The sequence below is a fragment of the Tachysurus fulvidraco genome, chromosome 8 (genome assembly GCF_022655615.1).
Source record: "Tachysurus fulvidraco isolate hzauxx_2018 chromosome 8, HZAU_PFXX_2.0, whole genome shotgun sequence".
Classification (NCBI taxonomy): Eukaryota; Metazoa; Chordata; class Actinopteri; order Siluriformes; family Bagridae; genus Tachysurus; species Tachysurus fulvidraco.
This window is the reverse complement of record NC_062525.1, coordinates 11,827,307-11,854,421: the sequence shown is the minus strand read 5'-3', so window position 1 is coordinate 11,854,421 and position 27,115 is coordinate 11,827,307. Positions and strand designations below refer to the sequence as shown.

The following is a 27,115-nucleotide window of genomic DNA, read 5'->3' as shown; positions in this document are numbered from 1 at the left end:
TGCTTCAGTAATGATGAGGATTTAGATGTGAATGTAAGGTTTTTTTTTTTTGCTGACCTTGCGTGATCTTAAAGCCGAATTAAAAATTATTCTTTTATGGTTAGTGTGATCAAAACAAATGATTTTCAGGAACTTCCTCGTGGAGGGAGGTTTATTCTATATTTATCTTCTACCAGTTTTCACTTTTATGGATACAACACAGACACGCATTTCCTTTTCTGATCACTGAAAGCCGGGGAGATTTAGACAGATATGCAGTACTAAATAGTTAACTTGTATGGGTATGTACAAAACATCACATTGATCTTGTTGCTTATGGAAGAGATGTCATATCCACCTGTCTACTCTACAATTATTAATTCATTCTCTGAGTTTATACAGTAGATATGCTTAGTGAAAGGTGAAAATGAAGATCTGCACTTGATGGTACTGGCACTGTTTGCACTGGGTTGCACACGATGCACTTTATGTGGCTAGTAAAACTTACTTTAAGTCCTTAGTTCTGTGTTGTTTTATGTAGCTTTATGTTGTTGTTTTTTTTTTGTAGCACCATGGTCATGGAGAAACATTGTTTTATTTCACTATGTTCAGCATCAATGACAATGAAGGCTTCTTGACTTGACTTGAATCGGTCCTGGTTCAGCACTTTCCCTCATCAGTTCCAATTAACACTGATTAGCTTAAAAGTGTCTTCTGGATACAATGCCACAAGTAATATTTTGTGAATGATAAATAACATAAGCAGGTTAACTAGATGGTAAAATTATTCTGACTGGTCATGTGGTGAACTTTCCTGAACTTGTGGACTAATAGTAATCTGACACTGGCCATATTGTCAGTCCAGCGTGTGCGTATATTGCCGTAAATAGGAGGATGTGCACATCTTGGCATAGAGCACTTCGTCAGCTGCTGATGACAGTACGCAGGAGGAAAGGGAAATAAAGGCCAGTGTTTCAGCTCACCTCGCTCACTCTGACTGGGCCACTCCAAAGCTCCCCGTGCCCCTATCAGTATGAGCTGCACGACTTTCGCCCATAATGAAATATTCACAGGTCACTGCTTTCCTGAGAAATGATGGGGATCAGTCAATTGCTTTTCAGCTAGTAATTTTCTCCCCCTTCACAGCCCCACTCACCATGTTGACAGTCATTAGCACTGGAAGAAGGCTGGATCGAACCACAAACGCCGCACTTTCCACAGAGAGGAGCCAGCGATTAGCCTGTCTCAGCCCATGCTCTTCTCTCCCACTCCCTTCCTCTCCCCTCTCCAGCCCTCTTATCTCAACGGGTATTCTCTCTTGATCTGTCTTTCAAACACTGTTTCTCCCCTCGCTTGCCTTTCTTACCTCCTTATCTGTTTTGTACTTTCACAATTACTACTTCCTTATCTTTCATGCCGCTTTCCGTATACCTCGTTAAAAAGCTCTTTGAAATGGATCTCACGAACAGAACAAGTGTGTATTAACATGTGTAAACTGGTATTATCCGTATAGCCTCCTGTGGCTCAACTGCTGCCTCTTGTTTCTGTCTTTTCCTAAAAAATTAAGTGCAACTATAGATTTATTATACAACAGAATGGTTAATGACAGTGAAAGAAGGTTTTTCACTGAGTCTATGCAAATGTAGCAGCAAGCTTCTCATCATTTGAAAGATGTAATGAGATGCCGGAAAATTAATTTCCATCTCGTCTTATGTTTGCCAAGTAGAGTTTTTACTCAGTAATTTGTCCTGTCCTGATTTAATTGTAAGAATTTGAGAACAGCCACAACTCTTTTCCAGCATAACATCTCTCTTTCTCTTTCTCTCTTTCTTTCAGCCACTCATGGGTTTTCTTTTCAGCAACATGAAAGCATTTGGTGTATATCCAGTAGCTGCGTATCTGATAAAATAAAACTTATTGGATTGTATTATGGTTGTTGTATCAAACATTTCAGAAAGATCAGGTCCAATGCCTGCATGTGTTGCTCAACATCTCCAAGAGTTTAATAAAAGAAGAATTGTGGGGTAAAAACATTAGCAAAGTGTATTTCCCCACCTTTTAGAACTTCATATGACCTTTAAGGATATTATCGTCTGACATGATGAATCATCTGGCACAAGGAGGCCTTGTGGTCAGAGCAGATAGTGGAGGTTTATTCTCCATAATCCCCCTTTCTTTTTAAGCTCACATGGCACTCCATATTAGTGCAATCACGCCAGCGTCAGCAGTCCCGACCCCAAGTGAATTAACATTAGTGGCTAAGAGTATGATAGAGGGCCTCTCTGCTCTCCATCTTCACTACTCACTCAATTAAAAGCTGACCTTCAACCCCAATGTGCAGTTGAGATCTGTCCCACTGTATCAGCCTCGATGATCCGATTCAGAACAGGGACAAGTGACAACAAAAACCTGCACAAACCTGTTTCTTTTTTTTCTTTTTTTTAAAAGAGTCTTTATTTTTACTGGGAATAGAAGGAAGTAGTAAGTAGAGGGGTTGAGATCAGAATCGTAGGTTTGCTTTGTGCAAACTGAAAGCTGTTATTATCATTTCTACCTGAAAGTTCACAGGAATTCTGACTAGCAAAGATGATTACTTTGGATGGCCCTCAAATGAGGTCAGAGTTTATGCAAATCTATTTGATTTTTGCAGCCATGAGGATTTCTCTCTCTCTATCTATCTATCTCCCTCTATCTGTGTGTGTGTCCTAAGGGCTCATCCTACCACTTCAGCATCACTAACCCAAACCTCACCAGGAGTCAAGTGTGTGCTTGGAGCAGCCCTGCACTTATGTTCAGCAGTTACATCGATAAGAGCTGCTGATTTTTTTGGCTGAGGAGAAGAGGGAGGGAAAGTCTCTCGCTCTTTCTCTCTCTCTTTCTCTTTCTCTCTCTCTCTCGCTCTCTCTCTCTCTTGTTTCCTCTCAGCCAACGGAGATAAGCACTCTCCAGAAATCACAGTCATGAGAAAATACAGTGCTCTTGCAGCGTGGCTCAGTGAGTGTAATCTATATACTCAGGCTGAAAAGAAAACACTGGTTCTGTGCAAGCCTGAGCCTTTCAGCACAGTCACAGCTGATAAGACTGTTGTACCTTCAGTCAATTTGATATACAAAAAAAATCCAAATCAAAGATTATTGTAAGTGGAGTTTCCCCTCTTCCTTTCTGCCTATAAAAGATTCATGTTGAAGACACAAGTTCAACCCAAGTGTGTTGGCTGTTTGTTGTTGGGGTTTCTTCTCATGGAAGGAAGCTACCTCAACTGTCTCTGAAGATTTGCTTTTCTGCAACTTTGTGTACTTTGCTGTCAGGACATGACCTGTGTCTGTCAGAAGATTTTGGAACTAGGCAGTTCATCTGAGTTCTCTATCTTCAACTACAGCAAGTTCAAATACAAAAATGAGTCTTCTGTATATCCCTGGCATTTTTGTATCAACAGAGAAAGAACATTCTGCTAACAAGCTTTTGTAGAAATGTGCTATTGAAATATCAGAGGCTAAAATGATTCATCTTGAAATTAATCAACTTAACTTGCAAACCATGGCTCTATAATTGAACTGAACTAAAGTTCAATGTGTGGAAAAAACTGTCTATAGTTCAGCTACAATAATTTTCGAAACCTGAACCAGCATGGATTATGTAGCAGAGCCGCTGTTACTGTTTATCCAAGCACATGCATTTATTTTAATTACTTTGGACCACAGTGTAGTTTAAGGCCTTCAGATATTCATTTAAAAATGAAAGAGTATATTTTTAAGTTTGTTTACTCTCTGCTGTCTGATTAACAAACCTGCCTAGCAAAACTACATGGTATAATGTGTAGGGTTTTTAAGCTTTGATAATGAAAGCATCAAAAAAAACTTAATGGATCAAGATGTAATCGCCTAATTTCTTCATGTTAAACTCAGAACAGATCTGTTCAAAAGCACGACTAAGAAACAAAGTTTATAACCATAAACTAATCAACAATATTAAATCTTTAAAAGGTATGTTGTCACCATTCACTCATGTAAGGTGCTTTTGGTTAACTGGACCTGCACAAAATGTAGTTTAATACCCCGGGTCTAAACCACAGGGTAAAACTGCATTCTTCATATCAGTCTTAGTTCCGTCACCTGTAGTAAAAGCTTCTTTATCATTTCTCGACTTGAGTAATAATTTTTCATGCTAACATCATTGGCTAAATAATTTAATAATATTTATGGTCTCAATGTCTTTTATAAGGCTGTTTAAACGTTTTTTTAAAAAAATGTTGTCCGTTGTCGTCCTGACAGAGTGCAGGAGGATCTCGTCTCTGTTTTGAAAATGATGATGTAAAAGTGCAGGAGCATCACAGACATTTTGACAGCAAATATCTGATTACAAACTGAACTGATTCCATTTCATGGTGTGTAACTATCCAAAAACCTGATCAAATCATGAGAAATTACATTTGTCAAAGTATAGGGTAGAACTGTCAGAAAAAATTCGATTTCGGTCAAAATCAGATATTCATCTTTTTTTTTTTTTTTTGAGTTCAGCTCTATCAACTTCCACCATCTTTTTTTCTGGTCCGCCTAACATATACACTACATTAAAATTTCACATATTTCTACAGCTCGATTTTTTCCAGCAACGCCCTCAGGGACTACAACACAATACAGGATAGAAAATGAGAGAATTAATAAATTGATCAGGCAGAGAGTGTGGAATGGATGTGGACCCTAAATCCTGTCATTGGCATGGCCCTAGCTTGAGCCAGACTCTCAGCTCCACTAGCTCATTGATCAGCATGGATCTGGGTAGAAGCAGTAAGTGAGACCAGGAACAGGCCACTGCAGCTAATTAAAAGAGTTTCTCTGAGAACATTCAGCTAGGCAACTGTTTCTGCTCAGTCTCGTTTGAGTCGACTATAGACAGCCCAGTCTCTTAGAAAAAAACTTTCACATACAGCTTATTTGCAGCAGCTTTTTATGTTGGTGCAGACTGTGACCTACAGAGCAGTCTGGTGAAAGTTTGATAGGCTGATATCGACCATGTGCTTGTGACAGAATGCTGATATTCATCTAATAGAAGGTGCTGCAAATAAATTACTGAGATCTGCACTGGCTTACTGTTGTACCTTTACATAATTTATTGTGTGTGTGTGTGTGTGTGTGTGTGTGTGTGTGTGTGTGTGTGTGTGTGTGTGTGTGTGTGTGTGTGTGTGTGTGTGTGTGTGTCAGTCCCTCCCAAATTTTGCAAGTTTGCGATATGGCAGAAATTAACTAAAAATTAAGTAATATTCAATGGCGCTTGCAATTTTTCCAAAAAAAGAAATCATTACAATGCACATTCAGCCAAAACCCTCTTCAATACACATGCATCAAAAACAAGCAATTCAATTTTAGAAAGTAATTAAATATGTGTTTTCACTGCTAGAAGAAAGAAGAATCCTGTGCTTGCAATTTCAGCAAGTTAAGTAGCTTTTTTTGCCAAAATTAAAAAATTATAATAAAAAGTCCACAAATTGCACAGGAAATGTTTATTTATATATGAATTTTGGCCGAAAAAAAACTGTGTGTGTGTGTGTGTGTGTGTGTGTGTGTGTGTGTGTGTGTGTGTGTGTGTGTGTGTGTGTGTGTGTGTGTGTGTGTGTGTGTGCTGAAAATATCACCTGTAGGGTGTGGGTTAGTGTTACCAGACAGGTATTTGATACTAAAAGTGTTCCTGATATAATACTGACATGATATTTAATCATTTTTGAAATAACTGGACTTTTGTGTAAATGAAACCCTTTATCAGGGAAGCTGTTGTGGTTTCCTGTAGTATTTGTGGTTACAGGGGCTCTAAGACAGGAAAGGTGTGTTCACTTAGCTCTGTGAAAACTAAAAACTGTGTGGTCAATGATGAACAGATAGGCTGGTCTGTGGTCATTTTTCTCTCTCTCCCTCTTCTCTATTTTCTCCTCTTCCACTCCATCTAGCACCAGGGGATGAGTGGGCTTCAGAGTGACCGAGGGCCACATGAATAATATGCCATTGTTATCACCCAGCAGCCGGCCCTCTTTTACAGTGAAACAGTCTTAAGGCATGAAAGATTTAACAGCTTGTCTCCATTAAAGAGGTGACCATGGCAGCTGGTGGCTCTCTATAAACAAAAGACTCACCTTTAGTGTGAAGCGAATGTTTGAGCGAATCTAGAGCATTCAGAGCGAGAGATGCATCATATTCATCAGAGAGACGTATATACTTTACAGGAGCATAAAAAGGTTGTGAAGTTCACCTAACACAACTGTCAGTAAACTGTGGAAAAACTTTGCACCATTAGTTAGATTCATACTTCTCTCTGTCTCGCTCTCTCTCTCTCGCTCTCTCTCTCTTTCTTGCTGTCAGTCTTCTCACAGTCCTAGAGACAGTAAACACAGGGCAAACTTCACACGCCACTATAGATGAGAGAGGGCAGACTGCTGGTGTAGCATACATGCATGGTAAAACATATGGAATACAAATTTTACATGCGCGTGCACACACTCTTCAGCATTTAATAAGCTGAAAAAGAACTTTCCTTGTTTACTCTGCACTACACTCAACTTCAGGGGGAGAATTTTGCTTCCCTACAGAGTTCGGGAGAGGAGATAAGTAGATACAGAAGAGTTTCCCAGTCAGTTTCATTAAATTGCTGTTCTGCATCTCTGCAGGAAGTGACCTCTCTCGCTGTGGCTAAGGCGGTTGCAAAATTTACTGTTAGACCTTATCAGAATATAGGAGTATAGGTGGACTGTGGCACAGTGGGTAGTTTTGTTGTCTCAGATCTTTAGGGTCTCCTGTTCAATCATGAGCTCTGAGTTGTCAGTATGGAGTGTTCTTCATGTGTTGATAAAGAACCATGTGTTTTCTCATGGTTATTTTGTTTTCAACACTGAAAAACAGACCAGTAGGTTGATTTTTCTCCCCTAAATTTCCCATTCAGGGTGTATTTCTGCATCATGTGTTTCTAGGACAGCCACCGCAACCCTGACCAGGTTCAAGTGAATAGAAAACTAGCTCTATTCTGATATAATAGTAATCTGTTGAAACATCGACTTTACTCAGTGAACAATATGTACTTGTTTTTTTGCTCATCTGCACACAGTGTATCAGCCTGTCACACTCCAATCATCCATCCTTCTTACCTTTTTCTAAACTTTCTCCCTTTTTCAAGCTTATTTCTGTCTCTTTCTCAGGCAGTCTGACAACACTCAAATGTCCAGACAGTTTCATTCCATCATTCCTTTCATTGCTTCTTGGATCACTCTGCTGTAGTCCTCTGTCCATTCTTGTCATCTTTCATTCAATCAGCTTTGCAACAGATTTTGTTTTTCTGCAAGTGGTTTTACTTTGACGGATACAGTTACTCAACCCTCTCATTAAAGAGATGAGATTCATGGATCATTAGTATCAATGGTATACGTTTCTTTTATATGTCTTCTGGAAAAGGAGAATTGGACATGTTTTAATGTACGTTGGGTAAATGAGGTTTCATCTGTTGCAGTTATCTGTGTGTAAAATCTCCATAATTAGAGCCAGTGGCTGATTTAATGCATTTTAACAGCTTATTTCGTTCTTCTGTTTCAAAACAGACAAGTAAAAGAAGAAGGAAAATATATTGACAGAGATGACTCTGAAATTATAAAGAAGGACTGCATGAATTGAAGATGATGTGAAAAAGAATTGGAATAAAGCAAGACAAAGACTGAGATGAAGGCAGAGAGAGAGAGCGATAGAGCAAGAGAGAGAGAGAGAGAGAGAGAGAGAGAGAGAGAGAGAGAGAGAGAGCCAGTAGGGGTGTGTATAGTGGTTCTCACTGCCTGGGAGGAGTGTGGCACTGGCTTTGTGATGAGGCCTGATTGGATCCGGCACTGCTTCTGATTTACATATGTTTGCCATTGTTACGGAGGTTAGTGAATATCATGTAGCAAGTCTAGAGGGAGTGGCGACCGGCCCGACAGAAGACTCGGCTGGAATTACAAGCAGCTCTGCTCACACTCTGTATTTCCCCCTGAGCCTCTCTCTCTCTCTCTCTCTCTCTCTCTCTCTCTCTCTCTCTCTCTCTCTCTATCCCTCTCTGTCTCTCTCTCTCTCTCTCTCTCTCTCTCTCTCACACACACACACACACACACACACACTATGCTTCCTCTCTTTTTTCTCACTGTCTCCCTGTGATCCCTTCACTCATATCTTTTATCTCCTTCTTCCTCCTCTTTTTGATTTTTAATCTGGATTTTTTTTCTTCCTCTTTTGAAGTTCTTCTTTCTGTTTCAAGTTTTTTTTCCTCCTCAATCCCTTTCTGTCTGAAGTGAGCTTGAGTTCTGGTCTAGAGGAAAGCATATGTCCCCACTGAGGGTTTGAGGCTCTGGTCTATGCGTGTGTGTCTGTGTGTGTGTGTGTGTGTGTGTGTGTGTGTGTGTGTGTGTGTGTGTGTGTGTATACATGTGCAAGTGTCTGTGTGCACATACACATTTGTGTGGGCCCAGCAGTGTCGGATGATTGCTGCTCACTCGACTGTTAAATTAGATTCCTCTGCATCTCCATCGGCACAATGTAGCCTGTAGACTACTGTGAACTGAAGCTACTGATACACACATGTATGAAGCTGCTCTAATTTCGACTTCGAGCCATACTTTGGGCTTTGCCGTTGTGCCACGCATCATCACTACTTATCTATAGATACCTTGTTAGATCTCTGATGCATTGTTTCACTGTAGTAGGAAGATGTAGTCCACTGAAAGCAATGCACATTACATGAATACAGGTATATATGCAGAATATTGTTGTAGAAACTATTGTAAGAATTATATTACTTACATTGACATTATTTACTGTCCAGTGTCACCCAAATGAGGATGGGATTCCCTTCTGAGCCTCGTTTCTCTCAAGGTGTCTTCCTCATATCATCTCAGGGAGTTTTTCCTTAGGGATAGGGGTTGATATATACTGTAGTATCATCAATTTTAAATTAATATTTTTGAATTGATTTTAAACTTTAAATGTATGTATTCATTTTTCTTCTTCTTATATATATATATATATATATTTCTCTTTTTCTCTTCTGTTTCTATACATTTGTAAAGCTGTGTGAATTGTTAAAAGCACTATACATAAAAATTGTAAATTTATATTTGAAATTTGTTCACTCAAGACTGCAATAAATATCGACTTCCAGTCTAAACTGGTCCGCCATCATGAACTTTTCTCTTCATATGACTCCACAAGTCTCCAGAGAGTTTCTTTATGCACTGCAATGCAGGCATATACTGTATGAGTCGGTGGTATCAGATCTTCAGTTTTATTTTGTCACTTTATTTTGAGACTATAAACGACTTCCTGATGGTGTTTGAGTGCTTGAAGTGTTGCAAACCTCAGACAATTGACTAATGAGCTAGTGAACGTCACTCAAGTTCCACTGACGTTACACGTCCTGCACTTTAACACCGTTGCTTCTACGTAGCTGTACATACAAATAAAGCTCTGATAAATTGGAGGAAAAAAGCACACGTTTTCAGGCAATTAAGATCAAAAGAAAATATGAATGCTTTTCTACAGGAGATTAGGTATAACATTTTAACCAGATGGTCTGTATCTTAGAGGACATGTACATTCTTTAATTACCTTTCAAGTCTTTAATCACTGTAATAGCTGCGTTACTGCAGCACTGCAGGTGTTGTGTAGAATGTGTGTGTGTGTGTGTGTGTGTGTGTGTGTGTGTGTGTGTGTGTGTGTGTGTGTGTGTGTGTGTGTGTGTTTGTGTGTGTGTGTGTGTGTATCGCACAGCATAGTTGTATGCTGGTAAACTCATAACGATTAGCACAAAGTTATAAATGTTGCCTTAAAGGTTAGCTTGACTGTCAGTTCCGATCTTATCACATCACTCTCGTATTTTAATTTCTTGATTTTTAAAATCAAATGTTATACTGAATGTAGTATTTCAAAATTAAAGAGTTCATCTGAATTTTTATGCATGTGATTTTGTGCATTTAATCATGCTAATATGTCTGTCAGCTCAGCGGGGCTTTACATAAGAAATATAGATCTTGCTTTTCTTCTCTCTATGTCTATTTTTCTCTGTGCTCTTTCCTCTCTTTGTCTCTTTCCGTTTCTTTTCGCTCCTTTCACTGAAGTAACAGGACAGCCTAATGGTCCCTGAATAAAATAATATTCTCCTGACAGGCCATTTGGACAGCGCTAATTAATAAAAGTTATTAAAAACTGTTGTCAGGGGACAATGTGAATTAGACAGAAGGAATGATGAAGGTGCTCAGGTAGAGCTGAAAGGAGGATGGTGCTGGTGAGAGGGATTAGATTTTGGTCAAGTTCTCTTCAATGTGTTTTTTTTTATTTTTTTTTATTTGTATTTAAGCTTATGAAAAACTATAATTTACTTCAGTTTTATTATACACTGTATGTGTAGTGCTTTTAACAATGGACATTATCGCAAAGCATCTTTACAGAATAATTCAAATTCAGAATAAATATAAAGTTTAATATTTCTATTTCTATTAATTCCTAATAAGCAAGCCAGAGGCAACAGTGGTGAGGAAAAACTTCCTGAGACAATATACAGTAAGGAAGAATCCTCATATTGTCACATCCTCATCTGGGTAGCACTGGATAGTGCGAATGCAAATAAGTTCTTTTCTATCACAGTGCACTATATAATCAAGTGCACTTATGTACAGTAACCACGATGTTTTAAGCAACTGATAAATATGAGCATCAGTGAACTAGTGAATTCATTATAATATCTAACATAACTTCATTCCTTCCGAAGCCATCGATTTAAAAATAGCGGAGATTCGACAGATTCCGAGTTTTTACCATTTTACCATTTTGACTAAGAGTAATATGTTAACTGCTCATTGATGAACACATGGTTGCTTCCATGACTTGGCACATTACAAGAATAGGAAGCAGCATAAAAACCCAGGCAGAATACAAAAGAGCAGCATTTTTGCTCATGCGTGTAATGGACCTCCATTAGCTTTCACTCCTCATCACTATGTCCCACTTGACACTTAGAACCATGAAATGATGTCCATTTTTCTTAATATTTTATCAGGCTTCATGGAAAATTCCATCCATTATGTACTCCAGCTCTTAGTATGTTCCTTTTACATTGCAACACTAACATGCACATTGATTGCTACAGTACAATCAATGTTGTTACAATGTCGAAAATGTCCTACATGAGAATTCCCTTCTCTCTCAGTGTTTTGCATGCTTCTCTGTTCTATTCACCACATTTGTTCTATGGCGGTGTTAAGTAAGTTTATTTGAATGTTTTAAGTGTAGTCCTTTGAACAATAGACATCGTCATACAGCAGCATTACAGATGTATATTTCGATCCCTAATGAGCAAGCCAGAGGTCACATAGGAAAACCATCCTCTTTTAGCATGACGCTAGATAGTGGGATGCTGCAGTTGTGTACTGTAACATCAGACAGTACTAGGTGTGTTGAAAGTATTGCCTTTATTATTATTATATCAATAGCAGAAATTCATAGTGAGACTTAGACAAAACAATGTACTTTTTTAGGCTTTTCATGTAAGACCATTCTCAAAACTGCCTTTATTTATTTTATTTTATTTTTGTAATCTTTCAAAGGTAAATAACTTGGATTTGTCACTGGGAGAGTAGCGAGCAAGGGCAGAAATGACAAGCTTTGTTATTAGTAGAAGTTGTAAAATTTTAACAAGGGTGTTAGAAGTAAGAGAGAAAAGGATTAAGAGTAGAAGAGGAAAATGGTGTGATTTGTCTAATTAAAATGGATCCAACTACACTTCTGGTATTTTTGTTTACTGCCTAAATGTCTGTCTGTTGTGTTTTGTGAAATTATCTCTTTGGTCTTTCCTACTGTCTGAAGTCTGAAACTCAGCACCAATATTAAGCATCCATTTCTGTTCATGCACTAGTCAGGGAAGGGGTGGGCTATGGGTGTTTGAACATACGTACATGTGTACTTGACTGTGGTGGTGGTGGTGCGTAGCATTCCTAATATAGAAATGCCAGCAGGGATGTTGTTCCTTGAGCTCCTTTTAATTATAAGTTCCTTTGCTCCTACTGGACTTCAAAGAATATAGCATGTCTTATTTATGTGATGCTCTGAACTCTCTCTGAAAGAAGAAACCCAGTCTGTTATGGTTGTTTACTGCTTTAGAGGACACACACACACACAAAGACACACACACAAAGAGGTTTGGGAGATGTGGAAACATGTGCTTGAGTTCTCTGAGTGCGCTGTCAGGGTCTCACAAATGTACATGCATGGACAGAACAAGGGAACATGGGGCTGTGAGGAGGAGGAAGAGGAAGTGTTAAGTGTTAAGAGTCATTTTCATTTTGAAGAAACAGCTCCATCCCACTATTGAGAACCGTGCTAAAAGTAGATCCTGAGAGAAACAAAGAAAGCAAGAAAGCAAGAAAGAAAGAAAGAAAGAAAGAAAGAAAGAAAGAAAGAAAGAAAGAAAGAAAGAAAGAAAGAAAGAAAGAAAGAAAGAAAGGAAGGGAGTGGGTTTTGTGAGAGAAAAAAACAATTTATAGACCTCCCAGGCCTGTGTTACATGTCCCCCTCTTCATCAGCCAACTGAAACAGAGCATAATAATACGGCTGCATGAAGGGAGTGATGAAGGGAGTGATGCTCACAGATCAAATACACCCCACCTCCCAACTTCCTCGTACCTTTGTCTCCTTTTCTATTTGCTTCGATAGGTGGCATGGTGCTGTGGCTCTGTTTTCTATCTACGAGGGAAATCACTCAGACACGCTGCACGCACTCATGTCACCAGAGAGTGCTGTCACGAGGACAAACAATAGAGTAACAGCACTGCCACTGTGTCTGCCATTTGAACCTATTGTGGCTGGGGCACTGCCATGTTGCTAAATTTTACCCATGATACAACCACTCTGTCATAGTGTTGTAAATAACTGACACAGAAGCACCACTGAGATTCTCACTCTTACACAAGATTACACACACGCACACCAGGAGGTGGAGGAAAATCTGCACAAAAATATATTACTTTCAAGGCATGGAATGACATTGTGAGCCCAAGACAGCCACTGAAATGTAGCAGTGACACGTATAAGATTGCACTACATCTCTATTTTCAAGGGAGAGCCCGGCCTTTCGGGTGTAGGTCTCGTCACAGATATTCATACACACACTCGGTACATACACACACCCAGTGTGCCTGCGGGCATGGGGAGGGCCTTTAGCTTGGCTGCTGGAGGAGGAGAAGGAGGAGGAGGAGGAGCAGGAGGAGGAGATGGGAGGCTTGGAAATGATTCCCTAAGTGTGGTTGGGAGGGGTTTTTCAATCCAATTTGTGCCAGCAGAGTGCTCGTCAGTAATCAGTCCAAAGGCGTGGCACAAGGCCCACGGCTATGGAAGCGCTCTGCTGAGAAAGGATCGATAACACCTGGCCCCAACTACACCTCACTCTCCTGACACACATACACACAGAGAAACCTGGCTTTCACAACCCTCTCCCCAAACCCCATACCCCCTCAAGCAGTCAGAACTGGTAGGATCTTATGAGTCATTAAAAGACACAAGAGCTTGCTGTGATGCAGTAAACAGCCCAGGTTACGGGCCCCTGCCCCTAGTAAAATTCAAATTAATTAATTGTATTATTTTTTTTTATATATATACTCACTGGATGTAATTTGTTTTCCTTAGCAATAGCTGTCAAATACAACATTGCCAGCTTAATAGCACGTGCATGTGAAGCTGACTGTAGATGAGTCAGAGGTGAATGTTAAGCCACTGATATGGTCAAGTTAATGTCGTAGTGCATGGAGCAGGCTTTCTATCACTGCTGGCACCCTGACAGTCACTTACACGCCTGTCAAACTCACTCTGGAAGCATCTCAAACTTAACGCACCACACTGTGCATACTCTCTCCTCCCTGCTCAGGAGTTTGCTTAGCTTTCCTCTGGTGTTCCAGCTAAAGGACATTCACTCTGCACGGCATCTCTCTTTTTTTTTTTCTCCTGATCATTCAGAGGCACGACAACCTAAAGCTTTTAGCTTTAAAAATAAGCACAACAGATTTTTAATCCCCAGGTGTGTTGCAAAAAAATAGCTTTTGATGCTCCAAGCTACCTTGTATAAAAGGAGTTAAATGTAAAGATGAGTAGCATAGTTGTCTGTTCCAACCCACTCCCTCCATATCTTTCTTCGGGGAAATAAACTCATTTACTGTGCGACCACTTGGCTGCTTGGCACTGGTTCAGTCGAGAGATGGTGGAGAGAGAGGGGAGGGACAGATAATACGATTTAGCTCATCGGAGAAATCATTTACCAGCACAATTTGTCGACAAGGATCTGGGGATGTTTTTACTGTGGCATCACTTCAGTCACCATGATGGAGATCCTTTCTTTTGCTCCCCTCTTTCAACTCTTTTTCTCTCTCTCTCTCTCTCTCTCTCTCTCTCTCTCTCTCTCTCTCTCTCTCTCTCTCACACACACACACACACACACGCACACACACATTTATAAACTGTCAAACGTCAAACCTGCAGAACTATATGGAAAGGGCACTAAGTGAATTAAAACCGAAGCTGTGGAGAGCTATATTAAATATCAGTTGCTGATTTAAGTTTATCAGAAATAAAACCTCTAGGCAGGAGTTGTTTTTTTTCTCCTTTCTCCAGCTCCATGATGTGTTTTATTTAGCCAAGGGAGCTCTGGGGCTGATAGCCTCTCAGTCTCGCTTTATTAGGTGAAGGTTGAGATATGGTGTAGTGTGCGAATTTATTTTAGCTACCATTTCAAATCACATCAAAGTGTAATATTTTTTTTTAAATTGTTTGTTGATCTATGTGTTTGCTCTGTCACTTCAAAGAACAAATGTTATGGACTACAAATCATAGAGAAAGTTCTATATAACTTTTAAACTCTGTATTGTCTGCACGCTAGTAAGTTCAGAGAAAAGGAAAGCTCATTGGATTGGCAACAAAGGTAGAAATTGAGCACCGGCGGTCTTTTGAGTGTGTATAACATGGACGCTGTCTGCTGTGCTGAACCACAGTAGGGAACAACACCCTGGTTCTGTAGACCACCCTAGCTTTTCCTGCATATACAGATTCTTGAGGCAAGATTACTTCAAGTGAGTCACAGCAGCCCTTCTATCCCTCTCCTTTTCATCTCTACACACCCCCATCATAAAGTGACCACTTTCTGTCCACCGATATGATGGACAGGTCCATTGCGTTTGAATTCGCCATCTGTACTCTGTGTACTGGAGTTATAGGTTTAAGGCATCACACAGGCTCTCAGTGACCACATTCTGGTCTAATGGGAAGTAATCAGGCATTAGCTTTCCCAGGTCACTCTCTTTTAACCTTTTCAAAAACAAATGGAATGAGAGTAAATGGAAAATCATAGGTCAGCATGGCAGAAATAGAACCTACTGCTCACAGCACAGCTGTTAGGAAAGACTGAGTACATTACACGTTTTGCAGGTGCAGGAACAAAGTAAAATTTAATAATAAATAAAAAGAAATCTGGTGGAAAAAAGTGTGGGGTGATGGTATGTTGCAGTGTATTGGGCAGTTCACCACCCACCTGATGCAAAGGAAGCTGCTCTCTTGCACTTAGTTTGGCTTTGGAAAATGTTGCTTGTGCCTCCATTTACCTCTCTGAATATTTCATGGGATGGAGTCCACATGCTGAGCAATAATAATGTAATGTTGAGCAGCAGACATTTTCTGCAGACTTTATGGTTTTGTGAACCCCTGCCCCCTCCTCAGAGCCCGGGCAGGACCGCACTCATGCCCTCTCTGCCTGCTTTATGTGCTGTTTTTCAGACCGCCCGGACAGCCCTTTCCTCTGTTGGTGCTTTGAGGCAGGGAAGTGCATCAATAACGCTCAATGTTTCAGTGAATTACAATACCTTCCTCAGGCTACGGCCACTTTTTTCTTTTTCTGACTTCACTACAGAGAGAGCGAAACGTGGCTTTGGAGGCACGAGACAAAAAAATTAAAGCGATGGAAAGAAGGGACAGTAGAAAGGAGATGAATAGAGAATAACAGATGTACAGATGAATGGCCAGATAGGCGAAGACATGCTCAAAAACTAAATCAATAGAACATCTGCACATGTCAAAATGTCTTGTCAAAAGCTCTGGTACACCACCCCAGTCTGGTCCCCTACTGGGACACAATATCGGGACACATGTACAGAGCTTCACAGAATATGAAACTTTTTATTGTTTTGAGTCTGAGGTTGCAATTGCATATTTTAGGTCAAAAACTCAGTGTTGCTCACTTCAGGGTTTTATTGTTTTTGGATCAAATAATGTCTGCACTTTCATATTATATCAGTATTATTGAGAAATTTATAGGAACCATATAGCTTCCAGAAAGTCCCTAATGTGGTGTTTCTACTTTCAAAAGAATGACAAGTTTTAACCGTGAAAGCTAATGAGCTGTACATTATTTTTCTCTTTCTCCCTTTTGTTCTTCTTTTTTATTGCAAGGTTTAGCGAAGATCTTGGTGCTAAAATTTATAATACAGCATAACGGTCGGAAAAAGTATCTCTTTTGATATCTCCCTATCGATAACAGTGTTATATCTGTAAGATTAAAACAATTTATCTGCACATCACCTCAGTAATGTTTAATCAAACACAAAAAATAGCGGTTGGATTCAACCCAAAGTTCTACTGACTGATTACCTTTAACTCCTAAACATGTCTATCCTGATGGGAGTAGTCTCTACTAGGATGACCCTATCGCCACTGACAGGTCATGAGAGCTCAGTCAACAGCATAATGAGTATGAAAATGATATAAATCATACGCTATGCTCTTTACCGTCACCAAGTCTTAATTCAGTATGAGATTTTGAACTGATTTCCACCAAATCATCCACACACTAGCAGTGTTCTGGTATATTTGAATTAACATATGCTCTAATTTATAGGGATTATGGTCTAAAATGTACCCCAACCCAAATATTGGTAACAATATACAGTATATGTTTTAAAACATATTTTTTTAAAAATCCAAAAGCAACCAAGAATACAAAAGCACATCGAGTCTAAATATTTGGACTACAAAAAGAAAGTAATCTATAATACTGGAGTTTACATAATCAGACAAATTTCACAACAAGTGTTACTTGGCATGAAGTGCATCAAGATTACCGCAATAATGAAAGAAAGTAAATGAGAACGACAAGAGGGAAGTGTCCCTGGTATGTTTACCGACCCCTTTAAGGGGATATTATTCTTTCTTTTACTCTCTCTGCATCTGTCTTTATTTTGCCTTTCACTCTCTTTCAGTCACTTTCCATGCCTGGCCATCGTGTGTAAGTCATGGACGAGTGCGTTTTTCATTTGGATAATGGAGCATTGGCCCTAATTGAGAGGACAGTCTCATTTGTTTGCCAACATGTCAATGGCCAGGCCTCTCATTGTTTCCACTACATTTACATTAATGCAATTCTCTCCACTCCTATTAAACTCTAGCCTTCTGCAGGCCATTTCTGCAGCACACTGCTGCCGCCTAATGCTGCTTAGTCAGTGAAAAAAAAAGTTCATAATAATCAAGCAAAAGGGCAGAAAAAAGAGCTTGATATCCACTAGCATTCACCATGCAGCAGGTCCTAGATAAAAGATGGCAAAAAAAAAATCTTCAGTGCTTCCTTTTCATGACTTAATTTTTTTTTCATGACCCATTATCTCTTAATGAGAATGAGGTATCTTGCAGGCATTGTACTGGATTTCAGCTGTATCTCACCCGTGATGTAATGAAGAAGCATGCAGCTATTTTGGGATCTATAGTTTTACCATCTGCCCACCGTACCTCTTAATTATTGTACTCCAGCAGGGAATAGTTTGTGACTACTGTTGATTCAGAAAGCTTGGCATCTCAAGCTCATTCAATGAGGTTAATTAATTAGGAGCACCCCAGGTTTATTAACACCGATATAGCAATTCCAGATTATATGCTGTGTTATTGCCTGTCTTTGCCATCAGCTTAGCAGAGGTCAAGCTCCTGTCTCTACCTATTTGTATTATATTAATACCTTGATATGAGACACTCTAGGCAAGCTGCTCTTTATACGCCTGCAAGGTGTGCACACACTCACACACAACGAGTGTACTGATGACCCGACCGCACCTGTGCTGACAACAGCACTCCGCTCCACAGAGTTGCCCTCATCTGTCAACACAGACAAACAAACACATAAACAGAGGCACGCACAGACCTGCACTCTACTGTAGAAATTAACCCTCATCAGTCAACACACACGCTCACTCCTACAGTCAAGGGCATGGCCAAATAAAAAAGGCACATTTTCCAAAATAGCTGCCAGACAAAGAGAGAGAAATGAAACGCTTGTGTATCCTAATTTTCATAGATGGATGAGAAAACATTGTGTATCTCTGTTACTCAAAACAAATGAGAGCGAAAGAGAGAGAGAGAGGGAGGGAGAGAAAAAATGCCTCATTTACATCCACTCCACTGGAGAAAAATGAAGGAAAAGAAAGAGGCAGTGCTCTCATTTCCATGCTGATTCACAGAGAGAATGACAGACAGTGTGAGGAAAGAGATATCACATGCAAGCTAAATAAAGGGGTAGATACTCATTGAATTCCAGCATGTAGAAAGTGATAGAGAGGGAATGGGAATGGCATGAGGAGGTACGGACCTGTGAAGTGAAAAAGCGTGCCTAGTGTCGCAAACGTGTAATTTAAAGCTTGTAATCAAAAACAAATGAGTTAATTGATCTGTTACCTGAAACTTGCCAGGAGAGCAGTTTCTAATCACTCCACCCATCCTTATTCATTGAGCAGTGTGGTAGAAAATAAAGTTTGTTGACCAGTAATGACAATGCTGTAATGTCCTCTGAGAGTTGCTCTGATGTGGACATAAAAAAAAAAATGCTAAATTGCATCATATATTGCTTACAATGTGCCGTAAGGCACACTGTTTTATTCATGGATGACAGGAGTGTAGATGGACTACATGATGTTTGTGGCACCCTGAACTCTCTCTCAGTACAATTTACACTGAGGATTTACATCACTGTCTGCTTTCTGTTCCTTTAATCAAGACCAGGTTTGCGTCTTTATTGCCAGAAGAGATTCAGTGTGCATATCCATGGCTTAATCTGTCAGTTACAGTTGTGACAGGTTCTGCAGGGTATACTATCGGAACGATCATGAAATTAGCACCCATATTTCGTTTTATCATGTGATATTAGAGTTGAGACAGACAGAGTCATGATTGCTTCTGTCATCTCTTATTATCTATGATACTTTTTGATGCTACTGCCAAGCTGTTGCTTTTGGTTACACTGAATAGGTGGTGACATGTAGGTCTGAGACTAAAATTTGAAAATCTTTCTCTCTTTTTCTTTCTTTCTCTCTCTCTCTCTCTCTCTCTCTCTCTCTCTCTCTCTCTCTCTCTCTCTCTCTCTCTCTCTCTCTCTCTCTCCATTTATAGGGTAACCAGGAGGCACCAGCCCCTCCAGAGGCCATGGCACAGCCGTATGCCCCTGCGCAATACCCCCCTCCCCCACCTCAGAATGGGCTACCTGGCGAGTATGCCCACCCCGGGCAGGAGTACACAGGGCCAAACCCGGTGCCTGAGCATGCAGCTGCCCTCACCATCTATACAACTACACAGACACACAGTGATCCAACCGGTACTGAGAACAACACGTCCTCCCTCACAGCACCCAGCAACGTACCAGTGAGTACATCCAGTATTCATCATACAGTGATGAGTCACAGGTTGTTGGTATATTTCACACTGCAGGTAAACTTAACCCCAAATCTGCTTCCTCATGTTTGGCAGACTTCTTGTCACTGGCAAAAGTCCCACTGAGTATAGCATTAAATTACAGTTGACCACACTTGATATTGGTTACTGAAAGCTGATACACATCTGATACGTGTAACCTCTAAAGAGAACAGAGATCAGAATTCATGTTGGGCATCAGTCCAACTTGTCATACAAGTGGAAATATGTTCATCTCTCCAAGTACAAATCATATGCCACTATGTTTTTAAATTAAAAATTTTGTATAAAATATAAATAAGGTTGTGTAGTGTTTAGAATTTTTATTTCTTAATTTTTTCCCTTCTAACTGCTATGCACCATTCATCATTCTTTCATCATACAACAATTAACAACCAGGGTGTGCGAAGGCTAACACATGCCTCCTCCAAGACATAAGAAGCCAGTGAAAGATGTCTTTATTTGCTGGCCATGCCAGAAAATTGCTAACTGCCCTCTTCCGCATATATGAATCATGATCGCTATGACTAACAGGGGAGAGAGAGTCTGCCATCTCCCCTAAACATAGATCATAGCCAATTTTACTCCAATGGCTCCCAGCCACCAATGGCTGTCACATTGTCTGGATTTGAACCCATGATCTCCCACTGATAGAGCGTACAATTTTCTATTGCACCACTCAGAAACCATCTTGTGTTTAGAGTTCAATTCAATTTAATGTGACTGGGGACATTTGACTACAAGACACAATCTCTATATAAGGTGTAAAAAGAGAACTAGTGTATATAGAGTCTTTATCACCAGAGACATGAGCCTTATTTTCTTTCTGTTGCTAAAATGAAATGAAAGAAGTGCTGTTCTGCTCTCAGTGGTCTGAGTGATTATGGGATGATTACAGAGCATTGTGAATGATTTCTGTAGTGTCTGTGTGTATTAAACCACATTTAAAGGGCAAAAATGAAAGGAGAAAATGTGTGAGATGAAGACCTAAGAGAATATGAGGACTTATTTTATGGTCTCCAAGGAGCAGACAACAGAGTCCTAACTGTCTGTTTGATCTATTGTGTCATGACTGTGAAGTCCACCGCTCCAACCATCAAACCCCTTGGAACCGTTTACCACTCTATGAAAATTTCAGTGGACCACTTACTATAACAGTCCTCAATATATATTGCAGGCTTATGATGGAATAAAAGACTTTCAGTGCAGCGTATGTGTAGGTGTGTGTGTGTATGTGTGTATGCATGCATATCTATATTGTCGCTCTGAGGTCTGATTCCTTTGGGAGTGTTGTATGCTGTCATACCCTTATTATTGCCTGTAAATATTTTTCTGCTTTTCACATTTTACTTTCCATAGACCTGTGGTTCACACACACACACACACACACACACAGACACACACACACACACACACACACACACACACACAAACACACACACACAGAGAGTGAGAGAGAGAGAGAGAGAGAGAGAGAGAGAGAGAGAGAGAGAGAGAGAGAGAGAGAGAGAGAGAGAGAGAGAGAGAGAGAGAGAGAGAGAGAGAGAGAGAAACCTATCCACAATAGCCAAATCAGCACAAACACTGTAACAAATATTATTCTATTATTCTGACAGAAAAGAATCTGAATTAGGCCTGCTGAGTTGCAATTCCCTGCAGGTTATTAGATTTAATAAAGGCCTGTTTTGGGGAGTTTCTCTTTATTCTCTATAAGGTTTGACTTTGTAGATTTCTGAGGTCCCACAGAATGTTCAGATGACCTAAAATGAATGCCTTAGAGATAGGGGTGTGTGGAAAAGAAAAAGATATAATGCTTGGAATACCGAAAGCATATTTTTTTTTTTACATTAGTGCTAGGGATTAGAAGACATCTTACATCTCTTTAAGTCTGTGTTTTAGAGAGTATATATATACTGAAGATATGGTCTGGAAATATATGCAGATATTCTTCAGATCAGATCAGATTGGAGAGGACACACTGGAGAGAAGACCAGAGGAATATTTTTAAAGCTGAACCTTAAATGTTTATCTGTTCGGAACATTTCAGTGTCAGGTTAACTTAAACGTGGATCCTGATCCAAGAGTGCTTTAGTTTAAATGCAAAAAAAAAAAGTCTTTATAAACTGTCTCTAATTATCCTAAACTTTTTCGGTGGAGCATCCTACCAAAACTAAAAGATTTAAAGAAGAATATAAAAAGTCAATAATATCAATCAATCAATCAATCAATCAATCAAATTTTATTTATAGAGCACCTTACAACAGCCAACAGGAGCACAAGGTGCTTTCCAGTAAAACAACAATAGACAATAAAAAATATAAGAATGCAATGAACATAAAATAATATAGTGATATACAGAACGTGTACACAAAAAAAAGCATTTAGTAACACACTTTTATACAATTGATACAAAAGTCTAGTTTTACAATCTTCTATGCAAGCTTTGAGATTTAAAATGATCTGTGGAATTTTGTCTTGGTGGTGTGAGATAGTAAACCATAGCTTTATGTTTCTTTAGAAGAAGTAAACATCCTGTATGCTAAACAACTTAAATATCTATTACAGCAATCTAGAAGAGCACACACACACAAACAAATGTGACAAAGGAGTTTCTGCCTCTTCTCCGGAGATTGTCACATGAAAAGTTGTAAGAAAGGAGGGGGAAGACAAAAAAATAGAGCATCTCAGTCTAATCCCGTTAAGTGAAGCACCAGTTTCACCCTAATCAGATGTAATCTACCTGCTTGGCAGCTTTCCAATCAGATAGTTTCAATTATGTGGTTGTAGTGGCATTGGAAAGGGTGGAAGTGCTGAGCGGAGCACTTTGAAAGTGATTTGCAGATAACACTGAATGTGTACGTTAGAGAAATCACTTAACAAGAGGGACTAAGGCCCTGCACCCACCACACACACACAAACACACACAACCATACTTACACTCCATTTATGACAGGGAGAATAGGAAAAAGATAAAGAGAGGGGCTTCTTTTTGTTCAAAGAAGGGTGGGGTGCCTGATAATTTTCATGTAATTGAATGGAGCTGAGCTGATACCTAACAAAGAGTAATGGTTCTTTAGCACAGGTCTGTGGAAAAACACATCCTCTTGTAATAATATTTTGTCATAATATTTCAAATAATAATTCATTTGATTGCATTATAATTAATGATATGCCTAAACCTAACCTTAACCTCTTAAAACTGTCAACTATTTTTCTTCTTAGAAAGACATTTGGGTTCCCAGCAAAACTGTAACAGTACGAGTATAAAAGCCAGAGTAAGAACTGAAGAATGAAGAACATTGACAAATTACCGTCATTTGTGTTCTCTCTCACACTGTGTGTATGTGTGTGTGATAGAAGTTTATTGGGATCCACCCTGTATGTGACTGCATTAATATGGCTGAGTTTACTCAGGTTTAGAGTATGTTTGAGTTGGTGTCAATAGCTAAGGTCCTATAAACCAGCCAGTCAATAATAGCCTTGTCAGTGCTCTTATGTACGGCACGTTTTAAAACATGCAGATAATGTGTTGGACAGAAGAAGGTAGACTAATAAAGCAGACAATTCCTGTCACCCAATAAATCATTTAGCACACTTATAATCCCTGGCAGCAGCATGTGTATAAAACTTTGTTAGAATACGTTCCAGGCTTCAATCGGGGTAATGGGGAATCATAAACCTTTAGTGAGCTAAGGCACCTACTTAATGCTGATTTGGGGAGCTTTATTTATTTATTTATTTTAGCCGACCATAAGTTACCATATTTTGTTAGTAGAATTTGCTGGAACAGAATTTCTGAAGTAGAATCTACCTTTTGTTCTTACAATCTGCTGAGAAATTCCCTACCAAACATTAGCGTAAAAAGTGCAAAGGTGTGCAAGACACCAAACTCTTTGAACCTTCTTGTCTCTTTTAGTGGGAGGACCAAGCAGCTAAAGATGCCTTCATGACAAAAAGGAGCATTTTTAATTACTTCCCACCATGGCGGTGGGCCTAAAGGGAGAGACACCCTCAGAAACCCAGCCTCTGAATGAGACAGATGCAGCACACTCTAGCTGCAATATAATTAACATTCAATTAACACAAATTAAAAGCAAATCGCACAGATGAACCCCCCATAGATGCCTGCTTAGCAGTGGCAAAGAGCTAATTAGATCATAGATGTGTGGAATCATGAGTGCTTACCTCTCTGCTCCCACTCCTGACTTAATGTCACCTTCTCCAGAGGAGAGTTTGACTCCATTTATGCCTTATGAGGCATAAGGAATTGTTCTGAAAGAACAATAGAAGTTTACATTGGCCTGACTGAGCCTGTTGCCTGTGCTCATGTGTTCTGTGGTTCAAAATTACATGCAAGGTAAATGGAATTGTCTTCCGTGCAAAGAAGATTTTAAACCTCCTCTGAGATGAGGCCGACTCTGTGAGAATCCGGAGGCATCTAGAGATCTACCAGCTCCAGTTAGACTCTGCGATACTAAAGAGGAGATGCCAACTCCATGTGGTCTTTTGCATCAATACAACATTTATCAGACTGTATATTTATAATCACACCCTCCCGTGGCACCCATATGAGTATGAGGTTCCCCTTTGAGTCTGGTTCCTCTCAAGGGTTCTTTCCTTGCCATTCAAGGGAGTTTTTCCATGCCACTATTGCCTGAGTCACCTCAGACTTGCTCATTGGGGATGAATACAAACACATTTAAATAGATCTAAAATTAATATTGAATTTTTGTATTCTATTAATCTTTATATTATTCTTTATAATAATAAAGATTTAGCATAATCATTTTAATATAACCTTTTGTTCTATGTTTATGTTCTCTAAAGCTGCTGTGAGACAATGTCAATTGTAAAAATAAATTTGAATTGAGCTGAATTGGATTGAATTGAATCGCCAATTCCTTTTCAGAAAGAAAGGCACGCAAAAAGTAAACTTGCACACACAAACTGCATCTTAGTGCACAGTGTTATCCGGTTATGCATCTTTATGAATATAACTTAAAGCATAAAACTCTGATCAGTTGTTTGCCAAAGTCGTACTGCAATGTAAGCTTCATGTCCAAACAACTTTGTCCACTCCCATTCTCAGTATATTTCAGAATGGTAACTATAGGGTGTATAGAACCAAATCTTTGTATGACTTGTTTGACAAGAATGATGGAACACTGAGAAACTTTGTCCTAAAAAAATTACCAGAGCTCAATCCCATAGAAAACTTCTTTATTTATGGATTATTTAGAACAGCAGGTGAAACTCCAAAATAGTCACCAACAAACTCTGGCTGAATTGCACATCCAGTCAGTGAAAGAGTGGCTCAAAATTGACAGGAACTGTTTCAAGACACTAGTGGCATTCTTGCCTGACAGGATTCAGGCGTAGCCAAGTATTTGTGAAGAAATGACAACAATGCAATTTTACGTATTACATAATCCATACAATAAGAAGAGATATCATAGAATGATTGTGTTCACATTTGGACTCACAGACTTCCTCACACCTCATTTGGTGCATGTTTCCATAACGTGAACAAATCAAAGGCTCCATCTTGCAGAGGTCCACTGGGCTGAGAAAACCATTGGAGGCTCTGCAAGGCCACGCTCAGCTGCTCCGTAATGGGAGAGCCTGCAATGGTGCACCACTCACCTGTTAGACATGATGGATAGCATGAGTCCTGCCGGAGCAGCTGCAGATAGAGCATGTGAATGACCGATGGCACGTCCATGATGAATGGTGAAAGAGGGCCCAAGTGAAGGTGCAGCCCAGGGAGCAGGGGCACTAAGGGCTAATTGCACCTCCTTTTGGCCCATCGATCTGGCTAGCCATGCTTATGCCTCCACTTTGGAGCTGGAGTTTGGAGATCCACCACAGACCCTGTGCTTAAGGGGCCATGGGTACAGGCTGGTGGTTTAGAGTCGTTCCATGTGCTTTATTTTAACAGGTCCAATATCGATGCACAGTATCAATGATGGATAACACCACACTGGTTGTAAACAATGGAACATCATATAGATAGCCAGCAAAGACTAGGCACATGAACTGGTCAGATTCATTGACAGTCACTTTGAATGATTCATTAGCCACACTACTGTACATAAAGACAAGGGTTTATATAATGGTGCAATTATATAAAAAAATAACTGACTGAAAGTGACCAAATTCAAGCCTTAGCCACTGCCCAGCAATTATAATGTTAGATGTTTGTGAACAGGTCAGTGAAACCTTTTTGCATATTGGAATTGTATCCAATATATATATATATATATATATTATCATTTGAACAACTTGAGGTGACTCAGACACATCTTTGCCAGCTGGTTTGGAGTTGTAAATAACACAAAATGTAATAACTTCTCCTAATACAGTACATTATGATCATAATTTAGGTTTATGTGTGTAAAAATGAAACAAATTTGATCAGACCCCACAAATAATGTGCAAACATGCAACTGATGTGCAAATATGCAACTGAACTATGCAGTATTGCTTCATCCAAATGGATGAAATAAGCAAAACCCACAATTTGTGAGTACAATTTTTTGCAAATGTTTTTATGGTTTCTCAGAACCCATATACGAAATCACAGAAAACTCACTTTCTGCAAATCTATTGTAAACAATGTCATAAACATAAAATCCCATTCTAACCAAATTTCTGGGAGCAAATCTTTTTCCATTGAGCAGAAAATGTATTAATCCTTTCACTCATCCAAAATCTTTCCACTAAATGTGAGCCATTAGTGTTGAATATAAATGGAATTGCATTTGTTGATTTGCTGAAAGAAGCTGACATATTCAGACTGTAGGAAAAGTATCACATGAACTTGTGAACATTTGCTGTCTACGTTGTTTCTGTGCCCAAGCTATGAATGTTCATTTCTAACAATTTTACCTAATAACTAACCTTAACTAATTTTAACATATTAGCATTGCATACTTTTGACAGTTCAGTCATTACCATGAATTTCACACTACTTCAGAGTGTCATATATTTCGAGGTGAGCTTGGGTTGCTGTGAGTGCAGTGGGACAGCAGTCACTGTCTCGGCAAGGCTCTGTGATTCTCCACTGAGTGTGTGATGTGTTTAACCTGCAGAACCTCAATCAGCCATGCTGGAATCTCGAGTTGGAGTCCGGCCCAGGTTTATTCCACAGAGACAGGGAGAGAGAAAGCACCAAGAAGGTCAGAGAGTGTAGCAGCTTTCTGACCATGGAGACCTCTGTGCAGGTCTGTGAATGGAGGTGAATGAACTGGAAGGAGATTTCAGAAAGTGTTTCCTTCTCCTCTCAAAGCAGAGTGCATTTACAACCCCCCAACCCCCCTACCCCAAAGGAGAGTAAATTCCTTTTGTGCTGCATCTGAGATCCTTGTTATGGCTAATGCTTAAAT

General features: G+C 39.6%; 1 protein-coding gene across 8 annotated transcripts in view; it reads left to right on the top strand.

Moving 5' to 3' along the window:
* Positions 1-27,115, top strand: part of rbfox3a (RNA binding fox-1 homolog 3a) — a 323,538-nt gene that overhangs the window by 261,463 nt on the left and 34,960 nt on the right. For all 8 annotated transcript variants that reach the window (XM_027177421.2, XM_027177424.2, XM_027177422.2 and 5 more), the window contains one exon: positions 19,434-19,682. In XM_027177421.2, coding sequence (XP_027033222.1) covers positions 19,434-19,682 — 249 coding nt within the window. The remainder of the gene's footprint in view (positions 1-19,433; positions 19,683-27,115) is intronic.